The sequence below is a fragment of the Larimichthys crocea genome, chromosome XII, assembly GCF_000972845.2.
Source record: "Larimichthys crocea isolate SSNF chromosome XII, L_crocea_2.0, whole genome shotgun sequence".
NCBI lineage: Eukaryota > Metazoa > Chordata > Actinopteri > Sciaenidae > Larimichthys > Larimichthys crocea.
The window spans coordinates 29,481,866-29,494,104 of NC_040022.1; the positions used below are offsets into that span (position 1 = coordinate 29,481,866).

At 49.1% G+C, this 12,239-nt stretch overlaps 1 protein-coding gene across 8 annotated transcripts in view; it reads right to left on the reverse strand.

Annotated features, from left to right (window-relative positions):
* The window catches only part of shank1 (SH3 and multiple ankyrin repeat domains 1), a 46,179-nt gene that overhangs the window by 5,091 nt on the left and 28,849 nt on the right, over positions 1-12,239 (reverse strand). For 3 of the 8 annotated variants that reach the window (XM_027285727.1, XM_027285725.1, XM_027285724.1), the window contains exons 15-24: positions 9,574-9,656; positions 9,356-9,480; positions 8,813-8,948; positions 8,644-8,724; positions 5,988-5,996; positions 5,668-5,694; positions 5,508-5,564; positions 5,182-5,297; positions 4,393-4,516; positions 176-3,740 (exon numbers count right to left, since the gene is read on the reverse strand). In XM_027285727.1, the coding sequence (XP_027141528.1) occupies positions 176-3,740; positions 4,393-4,516; positions 5,182-5,297; positions 5,508-5,564; positions 5,668-5,694; positions 5,988-5,996; positions 8,644-8,724; positions 8,813-8,948; positions 9,356-9,480; positions 9,574-9,656 (4,323 nt within the window). Of the gene's footprint in view, positions 1-169; positions 3,741-4,392; positions 4,517-5,181; positions 5,298-5,507; positions 5,565-5,667; positions 5,695-5,987; positions 5,997-8,643; positions 8,725-8,812; positions 8,949-9,355; positions 9,481-9,573; positions 9,657-12,239 lie in introns of all 8 variants that reach the window. The other 5 variants (XM_027285726.1, XM_027285723.1, XM_027285722.1 and 2 more) reach the window with 3 other exon arrangements.

Here is a 12,239-nt window from a genome sequence, read left to right on the forward strand (position 1 = left end):
AGTACAGCGTTTTTCACAGAAGGCTTGAACAGCAATCGTGGGGGGTGGCACACCGATACGCTCACACAGGTGACACATGGACAGAATGGTAATGCTGTGCATCAACGACAACATGAAACGTAGTTCATGCTGTGACTTTGAAAAACATAAAGCCAAAGATTTCACTGACATGTACCTGTGTCTGCTCAGCGGTCTCTGGCTGCTCCAGCTGTCCTTGCTTCTTTGCTGCAGTTTGCTGCTCAGCTCATTTATGATGCTGGGCTTCATACTGGATACAGGAGGGTAAATCTTCTTCCCCTCTAAAAGTGTCCCGGATTGACCTCCGTCACCGGACATCTGCCCCTCACCCCAGTGAGGCTTCATCTCGGGAGTGCGTGGCCGGTCAAAGTACGGTGAAATGGGACGTCCCAAGTTCTGCATGTCCCTCACCCCGTACCCATCCTGACCACTTTCATCCTCTGTCACTCCCCCCTCAACGTCGTCGTCTTCCTGCTCGTCCCTCCGTCTGTGGGAGTGGTAGGATGCGGGAGCGGTGCTGGTCTGTCTGTGTAGATCACCGGTGCGACCTCCCTCTCTGAACCTGTTGGCTTTTGGGTACGTGGAGGCGGCTGCCGTGGCGTTCTGCATCTCAAAAGTTTGTCCATCCAGGTAGCTCATGTAAGACTCCAGGAAATCTCCTCCCCTGTCTGATTCCCCTGCCCCACCTCCCCCTCCCATCCGTCCTCCAGCTCCACCTCCTCTCTCCCCGCGGTCCAGCCTGGCTCCGCTTAAAGCCAGGATGCTGTCCAGGTGGTGGTCACTGCTGCTGCGGCTGTCCAGCTCTTCAATCCCAGAGTCCACCACTGTCTCCTGGGACTCTCCTTTCTTGGTAGCAGGGGGAGGACGTTGGTGCTCCCCCGTCCTGCGACTTCCCATGATGGAGGTGGAGGATGTTGTATGTGCGGTGTGTGCTCGCTCATGGTAGAGCTGAGTGGAGGTGCTTGTTGTGGTGGCAGCAGCGGTGGTAGTAGCGGCACAGCTAGCGGTCGTGGCGTGTGAGGCAGTGCCCCTAAGTGGAGCAGAGGTGGCAGCAGTGGAGGAGGGCGCTGATGGACCACGGTAGGCCGGGGGAGGAGCGACTGTGTGCGGGGGAGGCGTGGGGGAAGAGCGCCCGGGAGTGTGATGAGAGCTGTTATAAAGGTGGTGTGGGTGGGACATGGAGAAGGGTCTATGGTACGATCCAGGAGGAGGTGGTGGCGAGACCGACGGGGGAGGCGGAGGTCCCGCTATGGAGGTGGGCTGCAGGGTAGAGGGTGATGGAGGGGGTTGGGGGTTGGGTGATGTTTGGGAGGGGGAGGGAGCGGACTGAGTCAGGTTTGCCACCTCGCTGTCGTAAGACGTGAGGCTAGAGGCAGTGGAGTCCCCCGCCTGAGGCGAGGGCAGGGGTGTATGAGCGGGAAACCCACCTCCAAATGTTTCTTTTTGGGGGGGTGGAGGAGGTGGTGGCGGGGGAGGAGGAGGCGGAGGGGGCGGGACCTGCTGTTGTCGGGAGGCCATGCTGTTGGCGAGCATCCCGTGTTGTGAGTACCCTGATATTCTCCCCAGCCCCCTGTCGAAGCTGTTCGCAAACTCCAATGGAGGCGGGAGGGGGTCTGCGTAGACAAACTCATCGTCCGCATCGACTGAGGGGGCAGGGGGAGGAAGAACCATCAGGCCAGACCCAGTGCTCCCAGCAGTGTTCGTTGTCTGCTGAGTACTGGTATGTGGAGGAGAGGGAGGAGTGAGGGACAAGATATAGGCATCAGCTTGACTTTCCATCCTGAGAAAAGAGGGCCTCCGAGGCTGCTGAGACTGGGAGGCTTGCTGAGCGGCGCTCTCAGCAGCAGCAGCCGCCGCGGCCGCGTTGGCGGCGGCCTGCTCCGCCCTCCTCATGTAACCCTCCCTCTCTTTGTCCCTCTCTCTTTCTCTCGACAGCTCCCTCTCTCGTTCCCTCGACCTCTCCCGCTCCCTCTCTTTGTAGGTCGGCTGATACGGCTGAGACTGGTAGTGGTGCGTGTGGACCGTTTTGTCCTCCGAGAAGCGAACTCTTAGCCCCTCGCGAGCACCTCCTCCTTCCCGCTCCCTCTCTCCTCCACCACCGTCCTCACTCCACACGTTCCCAACTCCTCTGAGGATTCTGGGCGAGGGCGGACGGCCGACGGTGGGCGTGGTGGCAGCCAGAGAAGACGAGGTGACCAGGTAGGAGGAGCTGGAGGACTGTGCGGTGGACGACACCGGCTGAGAGGTGGCAGTAGATGAAGGAAACACCACACTCGACATCTGGCGGGTGAAGTGGTGCTCTGTTCCCCTCCTTAACCTGCTGTCATCCCTCAGAGCACGCTCTCTGGCAGCCAGGGCGAGGCCTAGGGGCGATGTGGGGTCAAGAGCCTTTCCTGTTAGAGGGTGAATGAAGGTGGTGGTAGTGGAGGGCGCTGGCTGTCTGCCCGCTGCTGTGTACAAGTCAGTAGGCACAGACTTAGGCTGATAGTCCAGGGCAGGTGAGGAGTACTCAGGTAGGCCAAAGGCTGGAGGCATACTGCGGGTGTGATGGATGAAGGTGTCCCCAGAGAACATGCCCTCGTCAATAGACTTGGACGGACGCAGACGTGTTGATGAACTTTCAGCTTGTGTACTAAGCTGTTGCTGTGACACCTGAGTCCTTGTTACTCCTCCTATTCCATCACTTACCCCCCCAAGAGTCACGTCCTCCTCAGCGGACATGAACAGGGAGGCACTCTTTCTGCGGGCTTCGTGAAACCGTTCCCTGTCTCGGCGAGCTGCGCCAACAATGGCAGCCCCGAACTGGCTGGTAAAGTCCAGGTTCTCCTGGGCTCGAATAGAAGGCAAGGATGGAGGTGGCGGTGCTGGGATGGAAGGCGGGGCTGGGGGCTGTGGAGCAGGAGTGGAGGGAGGAGGACCATGGGGTGTTTTGGCTTCATCTGTCTCCCCTGATGCAGGAGCGTCAGCCTCCACACTGCTGCCCTGGCTGCTGCGTCCACTGCTGCTGGTTGAAGGGGCCTTGACGATAATGGTGGGGATAGGGATGGAGCTTTTCTCCACCGAGCCTTTGCCCCCCAGTGTTCCCTGGCCAATGCGCAGGTCCTCTACTTTGGACTGTTTCACCAGGGGGCCCTTTCCTCTCCGGGCCCCTCCTTTGGGACCGCCTGCTGCAGCGCTAGCTGCACTGCGGTCTGCACGCTGGGGTTGACTCTGGGTAGTTTGTTGTTGCTGGGGCATTACAGTGGCAATGCTGGATGGGGGGACGGCGGTGCTGTAGCCTCTCCTAAGACCTGCTGCCTTGGCCCCTCCACCAGCCCCTATGCCAGCTCCAACAGGCTCCCCAGTATAAGCAACCTTCCGCGATGCAGTCCTGCTTTGAGCAGTGTGGGCAGATGCATGTGCGTACGAGGTCGTGTGGTCCGCCGCTCCACTACTGGGGCCAGTGCTGGGACCACCTGCCCTCTCCCTGCCCCCATGCGTGAAGTGCACTGACTGGGAGTAGGGCTGGTAGTGCGCAGAGGTGGATGTCGACTGGGACACGGAGACAGAGGGCTGCTGCGATGTCTTAGTCCTCCAACCAAGCGGCGGAGCAGAGGAGAACGGAGGGTCTGGTGGAGCTGTGGTGGGAGGAGGCGGGATGTCGTCTGGGCCGGGCACCGACAGACTGCGAGCGAACTTCATGGCTGGAGGATGCAGGAACTGCTTCTCCTCCTCGGGCACCCCTGCAGTACAGCATTCACGAAAGGAAGAAAAAATTGGGATAAAGTTGGGATTTACAGACGGTACAGATGGTGTAGAGTTAGAGAAAGAGAGGCTGATGAACTAGAAAAGAAGAAAAGTTTGGGAAGGAATAAGAGTGGAGAGGAAATGGAGCCAGAAAAGAAGAAAGCTGAAGGTATCTATGAGAGTGTCTGTCTGAATCTGCCCGCCCGTCTACCTGTCAGCGAGTCTGTCCTCAATTCTTATGTCTGTTAGTAGGTAAGTCAGTTAGTGCTTTATATTCTACAAACAAGTAGCAACTAGGCAGCATCACACAGCAGCATCTGTTGTGTTGGTCACCAGAGAGCACATTACTAATTCAGGGGGGAGACTTAGCAAAGCCTTAAGCCTCAGCAACAAAGCAGAAAATTAACCATCAGAATAAAACATGGAGATTAGTGGCATCACTGCGATGTAACAAATAGTAGTAAGGTGAGTATAAGACAAACATACATCTTATTTCTACAGTACAGGTATAGAATGTATAACATACGATCAGCTACAGATACAAACAAAACAGACACAAACAGGTCAGCACAGTGTCGACCTGTACCGGCCCAGAGGACAGACAGACAGGCGAACTGAGGGGCAGACAGAAAAAACAGACAGCCTCACCGATGGATTTCTGCCGCAGCATACCGTGCGGTGGGCCGTGACCTGAGGTAAACTGGCCACGGTCATAGCCGAGGCCCAACCCCGACGTCATCATCCCCATCCCTGACTGATCCCCGTAGTTTGGCTGAAATGGTAAAAAAAAAAGAGCATTTGAAAGACGATGGAGAACCATGAGACCCAGTTTTACATTACATTAAGTCTTTAAATAGAACATCAGATGTTGCTGCAGACATTAACGTGTTGGTACCAAGCGGCAACCTCCAGTGCTAATGGGATATGAAGTGCTAAATTCCTCTAACGTCCACTTGAGGCTGGCTCCAGAAGTGAGTCAGTCTCCATAAGTCCCCATGTTTCACAGCAGAAATAAACATGTTTACAGCCTGGTACAAAAAACAGTTTTGGTCTCTGTAGCTAATTTCCCCGTTCATGACAACTGTACTGAGGGTGAATTTATATACAACTCACCTGTTCACATTATATTAAGGCTTAAAGTTATGCAGGATTAAGAGCGTGGACGCTTTGATTGACAGGTGGGTGACATTACAGGTGGCTATCCAACCTCAAGTGACTGCTCAGGGAACTGCAGTTTCTTGCACTTGCACCGCATTGGCCTCATTTCCCAGCCACGGAGGTTGCTGCTTGGTTGGTACAGGCCAGCTGATAATACCTAACTCAAGTGTAAGTTTAATCTATGGCTCTTTGTAATTTTTCAAACTTTTTGATGAAGGAATGAAATATTTTTTTCACTAAAACTCATGGTAGACCCGATAAAAGACCCATGATACACACCTCATTGCCATAGAAACTCCGTCCCCTGTCTCTTTTTGGCCCCTGCGCCCGTGTCCCCGGCGCCTCGTTGGTGCTGATTGTCTGCTGAGCCGCTGCAAGAATTTCATCTAGTTTATCTGAGAGAAAGAAGGGGGAGAAAGAGACAGAAAGAGAGACAGAAAGGTAGAAAGAGAGAGAGAGAGAGACACGCGGCAATGAAACAGAAAAATGGACAGCAACAAAAATGAAGGAAGCAATGTGTGGAAAGGGACACACTTGATGAAGCTGGGTGAGAGAGAGAGGAACAGATTCAGGAAACATCCACTGACAAACATGAGCTTCCTTACTCAAAGCCATCTGATAGACCGTCCTCTTCTTCTCTGTAACTTGTGAGGATTCGAATTCTGGAAGAAAAGAAACTCGGAATGAGTGACTGAGCGCTGAGTGCCAACTCATTTTGGTCAGACATAAATACAATGCCTTAAGCGAGGGTGTACCAGAGCATACCTGATTTTTTTTTCCAAGGGGTAGCAGCTGGAAGGAGGACAAAAGGAGACTTAAGTTTTGGCAGGAGCGAAAGTGCGATAGCGTTGTTACAGTGAATACTAATCACATCCCCCCGGAGCCTGACAAACTGAGTCACCTCGCCAGGCTTTTCGATCTTTCGATGTAAAAGAACGTACATCACACCCACGCTTCAAGACAGCTGAAGTTTGCACACTTATGTTACTGTAAATATGCTACACACACACACACATATATACAGTACGCCGCTTTCTTGTTACTCTCTAACACACACAAATGTGGAATTACTTTGAAGCTCCCACCTCTCTCCACTGTTAAATGGTTAAGATCCCGCCAGCGGTGAAGTGAGGACAAAGGAGACAAAGAAAGACAGAGTTAGTGGTTAAACCAGTGAACGGTAAAGGGACAAGTCCACAGAGGTGTAAAGGGAAGGAATAAAACATGACCCTTTAGTGTTTGCATCCACTGGTGAGTGAGTGAGCTTGTGTGTGTGAGACAGGGTTATCTGCCATACTTGTACTCTAGCTGTTATATTTCATAATGTGTACTTTATTGAGCTCAATCAAACAGAAATTAAATTTTAATGTCCGAAGGTTAAACCAAGCATGAAAGGGGGTTTGAACTTCATTTCATCTCTTACTTACAACTGCACTGCACAAATCCCTTTCGGAAAATAAGCCGGCGTTTTGCCGAGACACGTGTCCAAACATATTTAAACAACACTCGAAATGAAGTGTCAGGAAACAACAATTTGTGGAGTGAAGTGCACCGCAGGATCATTTCCATTTTAATGTCCTTGTTATCTTGCAGCATGACTCCTAGGTGAACTGGGACACTGCACCCATCACGGCGAGGTGAGATCGTTTAATAGGCGTCACAGCTAAATGAATTCTAATGCATTAGAATAAGCATATGGCGGGGTCTGACATGGCTGCATCACGCATTGTACTCCCCTCACCTTGATCCAGAAGGAGGCGAGAGCAGAGAGGAGGAAGTTACAAGGTGTCTGACTGCAAATTAAGCGCCCACATCTCGGGGAACGGGATCGTTTTTTTGATAAATGCACCTTATATCGAGTCAAACTGCCTCTATGATTAAAAAGTTTAGCATTAGGTGATGTGTATAGCTCAAATAATACTGAGATTTGTGAGTCTGACGACACAATATAACCAAACCAATGTGACTAAGATACATACTGTGTGGGACGCTGTTTCTAAATGACCTCAAATTCTAGTTTGGCTTTTAAATGTTTTGTGACTTATCGCAGAAATGATACATTTGATACATTTGTAATAAGCTTCGTCTTCGTAATGAAGATTTAGCCTTTAGCACTGAAGAACTTTAATATGTTGGTATAAACAGCAACATAGTTACTGCCAATTTTTAAACTCAAAAAACAGTGGCTTCCTTTTGCAGACGATGTTCATGTTTTATTATGTTCATCCTAATGAATAACTTCAAGACAGTACTGCAAAATATAAAATCTAAGTACCTGTAGGTTTGTTGGAGTGAAGCTCTAAATCACTGCATGCATACATACAGTGCTAGTGCTTAAATAATAGTGTACATAGTGGCAGGGAGGGTGGTGGGTACATGAAGCTGGGACCTGTGCTTCAGACTGGGTGCTCATGCTTTGTGCTTTGTCAGGTGAGGTCACACCACAGAGAGAAGGCAGGTGAGGTGAGGAGATGGGGGAGGAGGAATAAAGCAAAGGGCTGATTTTCGACACTCAGATCCAGACTTACAGCAGCAGGGAAGGGCTCGTTGTGGTTGCTAAAAATTTACACAAGTTTTTAAAAAAATCCTTAAGTTAAGTAACCGAATCTGAGGCCGGCTGACGAAACCCTGCAGGTTTCTCCTCCTCTCCTCCAGCAGCTCCACGTGTCGTCAGCTTTCAGACATCACTGGGCATGCTCAGAACCAGACAGCAGCCACAGCGAACGCCACAAACACTTAGAAGATATAACCCAGCCAACGTTCTGATCTGCAAATGGGGGCGTTGACCCTCAACATGCACTCTCCTCCCACTATTTTGCCTCAAATAGAGATGGCATAAGCATAGCCACACATAATGCTGTTACCATAGCAACAGACCTGGAACAAAGTTGTTGTTTTGGTTGTTTTTTTTCCTCAAAAAAAAAAAATTACTCATCTCGAATAATTTTATCCTGGGTGTGATTTCATCCAAATCAATCAGAGACGATTAGAAAACGACAAAAGATAAACAAAACATATTTTGCAAGTTGCTCATTAATGCATGAAGAACAGATACTTTGCATGATGTTTGCATGTAACTGTGAATGTAACGTAAACTGGCATGTGAAACTCTTCTCAGGTGACGCCCATTCCCCTGCAGTGTTACCTTGGCAACAAATACTCGCTGAGTGTCTGTGTGTGTGTGTTGAGCGAAGGGGCTGGTAGACTGCTCTGTGGGCGGCGGGGGTTAAAGCTGTGGGCGGGCCTGGGTAGCGGTGGGTGGGGAGGTGGCGGTGCAAGGGGGTAAGAGGTAAGAGAGAGAGAGAGGTGGGCAGTGAGAGAGGGATCACAGGGTGGATGGCGACACTTTTTTTTCTGGGTGGGGTTACCTGTAGTGGGGGTGCTGGAAGTGACAGTGTGGAACCTCTGAAAGAACAGTGAAATGCATTGAGACCGTCATCCACGGCGGGAGTCAATCTTCTTTTTTCTTTCCTTTAACTTCCTGTCACTGAATAACTGTCTCCCTCTCTACTTTCTTACTGTCTAAATTTAGCCCGAGCTCAACTCCCCTTCACACTTTGAGCATCTTTAGCAACCCCCGACACTCTGCTTTCACACTCCTTCTATCATTCCCCATCACCTCCATCTATTCCTTCTTCCTCTTCTTACTCAAGCTCGTCGAGTATTAAACGTTCTCCTTATTTGTCAACGCCTCCCTGTCTGTCTGTCTTTCACTCCCCCAAAAGTTTATCGAAGGCTTACCCATCTCCTCCAGTTCTGAAGTCATGGATTTGGATCGCAGGGCGATGGCCGGCGTGCTCAGCCTCTTGCTCTGCTGGGGGACTGGAGGAGCAGAACAAAGAAGAAGGTTCAGTCACCACCGGCGTTCACCAGCAGTAGCACCCCGGGCTGCAGTAGATCAGACTCTTACTTTTCTTCCTAGCGCCCTCCTCCATGTCGGGGTTGCGGGTTACCATGACAACCTTGACCATGAGGCTGTTGCCACCTTGCCGGATCATGTTGACGACCTGCCGGTGACCAACCTTCACCACGTTCTGACCATTGACCTGGGGCAGAGTCAAATATATAGTGAAGTGTAGTTCAGGGCTCTTGGACATTAATATCAGCAGAGCTGTATTTATGAAAACAAATGTCTGAAATATATTTGACTTATAGTTTTTACAGACTGGTGGAAGTATCTCAAAAACCTAAAAATAGCATTCGAAGAAATCTGGAGGAGATTCAGGTCTTGGGCCACGGAACAAAATATTTGTGGATGGAGGTGTGAATTCAGAAGTTCTGAACATTTGGAACTGAAAGAATCTGGACTCAATATTTTTTTAAATGCCACATTTAAAGGTCTATACACCTTTGCATCATCTGATGGTTTGTATAAATTCAAAAACGTCTACAGAAAATATGCCAGTGCTCTCAGTTCCAACTCATAGTGCAATGGTAAATCGCGGTAAAGTACTTCTATCAGGAAATCCCCCATCCTGAGACCGGCTCTCCAGGCGACACCTCCCTCGTCCACTGACTCCAGATACTGCAGGGCAGGGAAGGCCGGGGTGGGAGTGAACTCCTCGATAGGAGTCTGAGCTGGAGACACCGTGAAAATATGAGAACGCATTAACATTGCATGCCATATATGATTGCAGGGTAGGATGCTTGTGTTCATTTCACATTTCTTACCTTTGGCCCCTCTCAGCACAAAGCCAAAACCCTCGCTGTCTTTTTTCTGCAGAAGCACGGTCTTCTCCTTGATTATATAGTCACTGGCAGAGAGAAGACACAGAGAGGGAGAGAGTTAGATGTGACATAAGACAAAAATGAAAGACAGGAGTCAAGGAGGTGCTGTACATCTTTGCAGATTGGCATTCACTCTCTGTTTTATTCAATACACACGATGGGTGGAAAGTTTCAAATTCCATAAATCACAAGATTTAACTACACCACACCTCTCCTCTGCTGTCCACTTCCTGTCCCTGTGTCCCACCAACATTAGAGACGATTGATTAAAAACGAATATTTACGTATATTATTTGCATGCGTATATGTATTATATTCCTGCTGATCCGTTTTTGTCAGCGAGCCCAGAGCTGGTTTCTAACAGAACCTCAGTGAGTGCTATATACAGTACGATGCTGCTGCTTGTTGCCTCAGCAACAGCCAGAACTGGACGCAGAGAAACTTGCTTGGGTAAGTGCACACCAGAGCCAAGCCACGTAACGGTGCGCTCGTAGTCTCTGACAGCAGAGAACAGACACCGCATGCTCACAGGTGGAGTCTGAACAGTGGAGTGTACTTCTGTCTCGTGGCACAAACAGACAGCAGCTGACTGTAACTGTGCTTCACTCGAGTATTTCCATTTTATGAGACTTTATATCTCCACTCGACTGAAATATTTGACGACTACGATTGCAAGTTACTTCAGATTTAAGATTTCACATAAAAAGCATCGTCGGAGATTAAAACTCACTCACTAAGTGAGTCATGTTTCAATCACGTCTGTGAGTTGTTGAGACGTTTCACCTCTGAACTGCTCACATCATTTGATTGAAGTAACTGTTCGAGGTCCAAATAGGTAAATGTTTTTTTGTTTTTCACCAAATAAGTAAAAATTAGAGAAACATCAAAAAGATAAATGCACTTATCTTGCAACCCTTCGAAGGGGCTCCAACCCCCGGGCTAAAGTACCTCACTGTATATAAAGTAATAAAACACTGCTCTCTCTGCAGAATAAATGCTTTTGACACTTTAAGTACATTTTGTTGATACTATTTCTGACTCAAGATGGATTTTAAATGCAGGAGTTTAACTTGTAATGAAACATTTTTACATTGTCACAATGATATATTGACATCAGCAGAGGACTGGAGCGAATCCACACATTTTGACTGGCTTTTAAAAACGAATGCAGAAACGGACTTTTCCTGGGTTGTGTTTTGTCCTCAGGTGAGATCAGACACGTCACACACACACATGCAAGCTCGGCTAACTCCACTTGGAGCCACGTTGGAGTAAGGCCCGCTGGCCTCTAGTGGACTCGTGTCTTGTTATGAATGGAAAGATCATCCAAACAGCCATTCAGTCAGTGAGTCAGAGAGGTATATATACCGTGTCAGCTGTAACATACTGTAACCACATGCTGATAATCCCATCGTGCACCAAAATAGTCCCAGCCCACTCCATCTGTTCATCCCTCTCTCTTTTTCTCTTCACTGGCTTTTCTTTTTCTTTTTTTTGCATTTTTTCCATCCTAATGGCCCCGACTACTCCATACCTCCTCTCTGTACTGGCTTCTTTCCCTTGTTCTCCAAACTTCTACTAATTTTTTTTCTAATCACATTTCCCCCTAATGATCTTTTTCATTCAGCCTATTGAGTGCACGACGCTCTCCACAGGCTGTGAGAGCCTCTCCGTCTCTGCCAAGGCTCTCCGTCTCTTTTGTTATTCTTGTCCTCTTCTGTTCATCTCTGCTCGCCCAAGACCGAGAGGGAACGAGTGAATAAACGAGCACGTATACTGTACATGCAAACGCATTCACGCAAGTATTAAGGCAGGATTGGGATTTGGGTACAAAGTAATGTTAGCCTGTCAGCTAACACAAGCAACAAGTCACTGCATGGAGATTGGACATGCCTGCAGATGACACACATGTCAACTCAGGAAACTTTACCATCAATAGCACTTATTTCCCTCCTGACACCGCTGAGCTTCATGCACAGTCCTTCTGCCCAGTCTAAACATAATGGATTACTACTGCAATATGAAGTCTCCTGGATTTATGGGACCTTTATTTGAGGGGCCGCATGATTAAATGCCTCAAAAACAACACTTGAAGAGCTATTACATACATCACTGGGGTTGCTGAGAAACTCTGAAGTATTGCGATTGTTTTCTTCTAAAGAACCGCTGCCTTTTAAGTGCCTCATAAGCAGATATATTAACTCATCGGAATGACAAAATGTTATGAGAAGTGATACTAATGCAGCAGAAAATGCAGAACAGGCCTGATCAAAACAACACAAACACAAAGATGCGCTCAGAGCCTTTCACACAGCCGACAGTCACTCAGGGCGAAGTGACACCCGCGACGCCAAGTCATCCACCGTGTGAGCAAATAATTATGGAAACTCGCACGCTCCAACGTGTCGGTCACTGGGAGATGTGTCAGATCAGAACTGTCATGTTTATGTTGTAACAGACTGTGTGTGTTCACGTGTCCGCTCAGGGTTGTGTGCACAGCAGTCACCCATCGAATCCCATCCAACCAGACCATCGCCTGTGACTTACTCAGGCTTAGGATGTCATCAAGTGTAACTCATGACCAGTGCATCCTTAGGAGCCCGCATTGT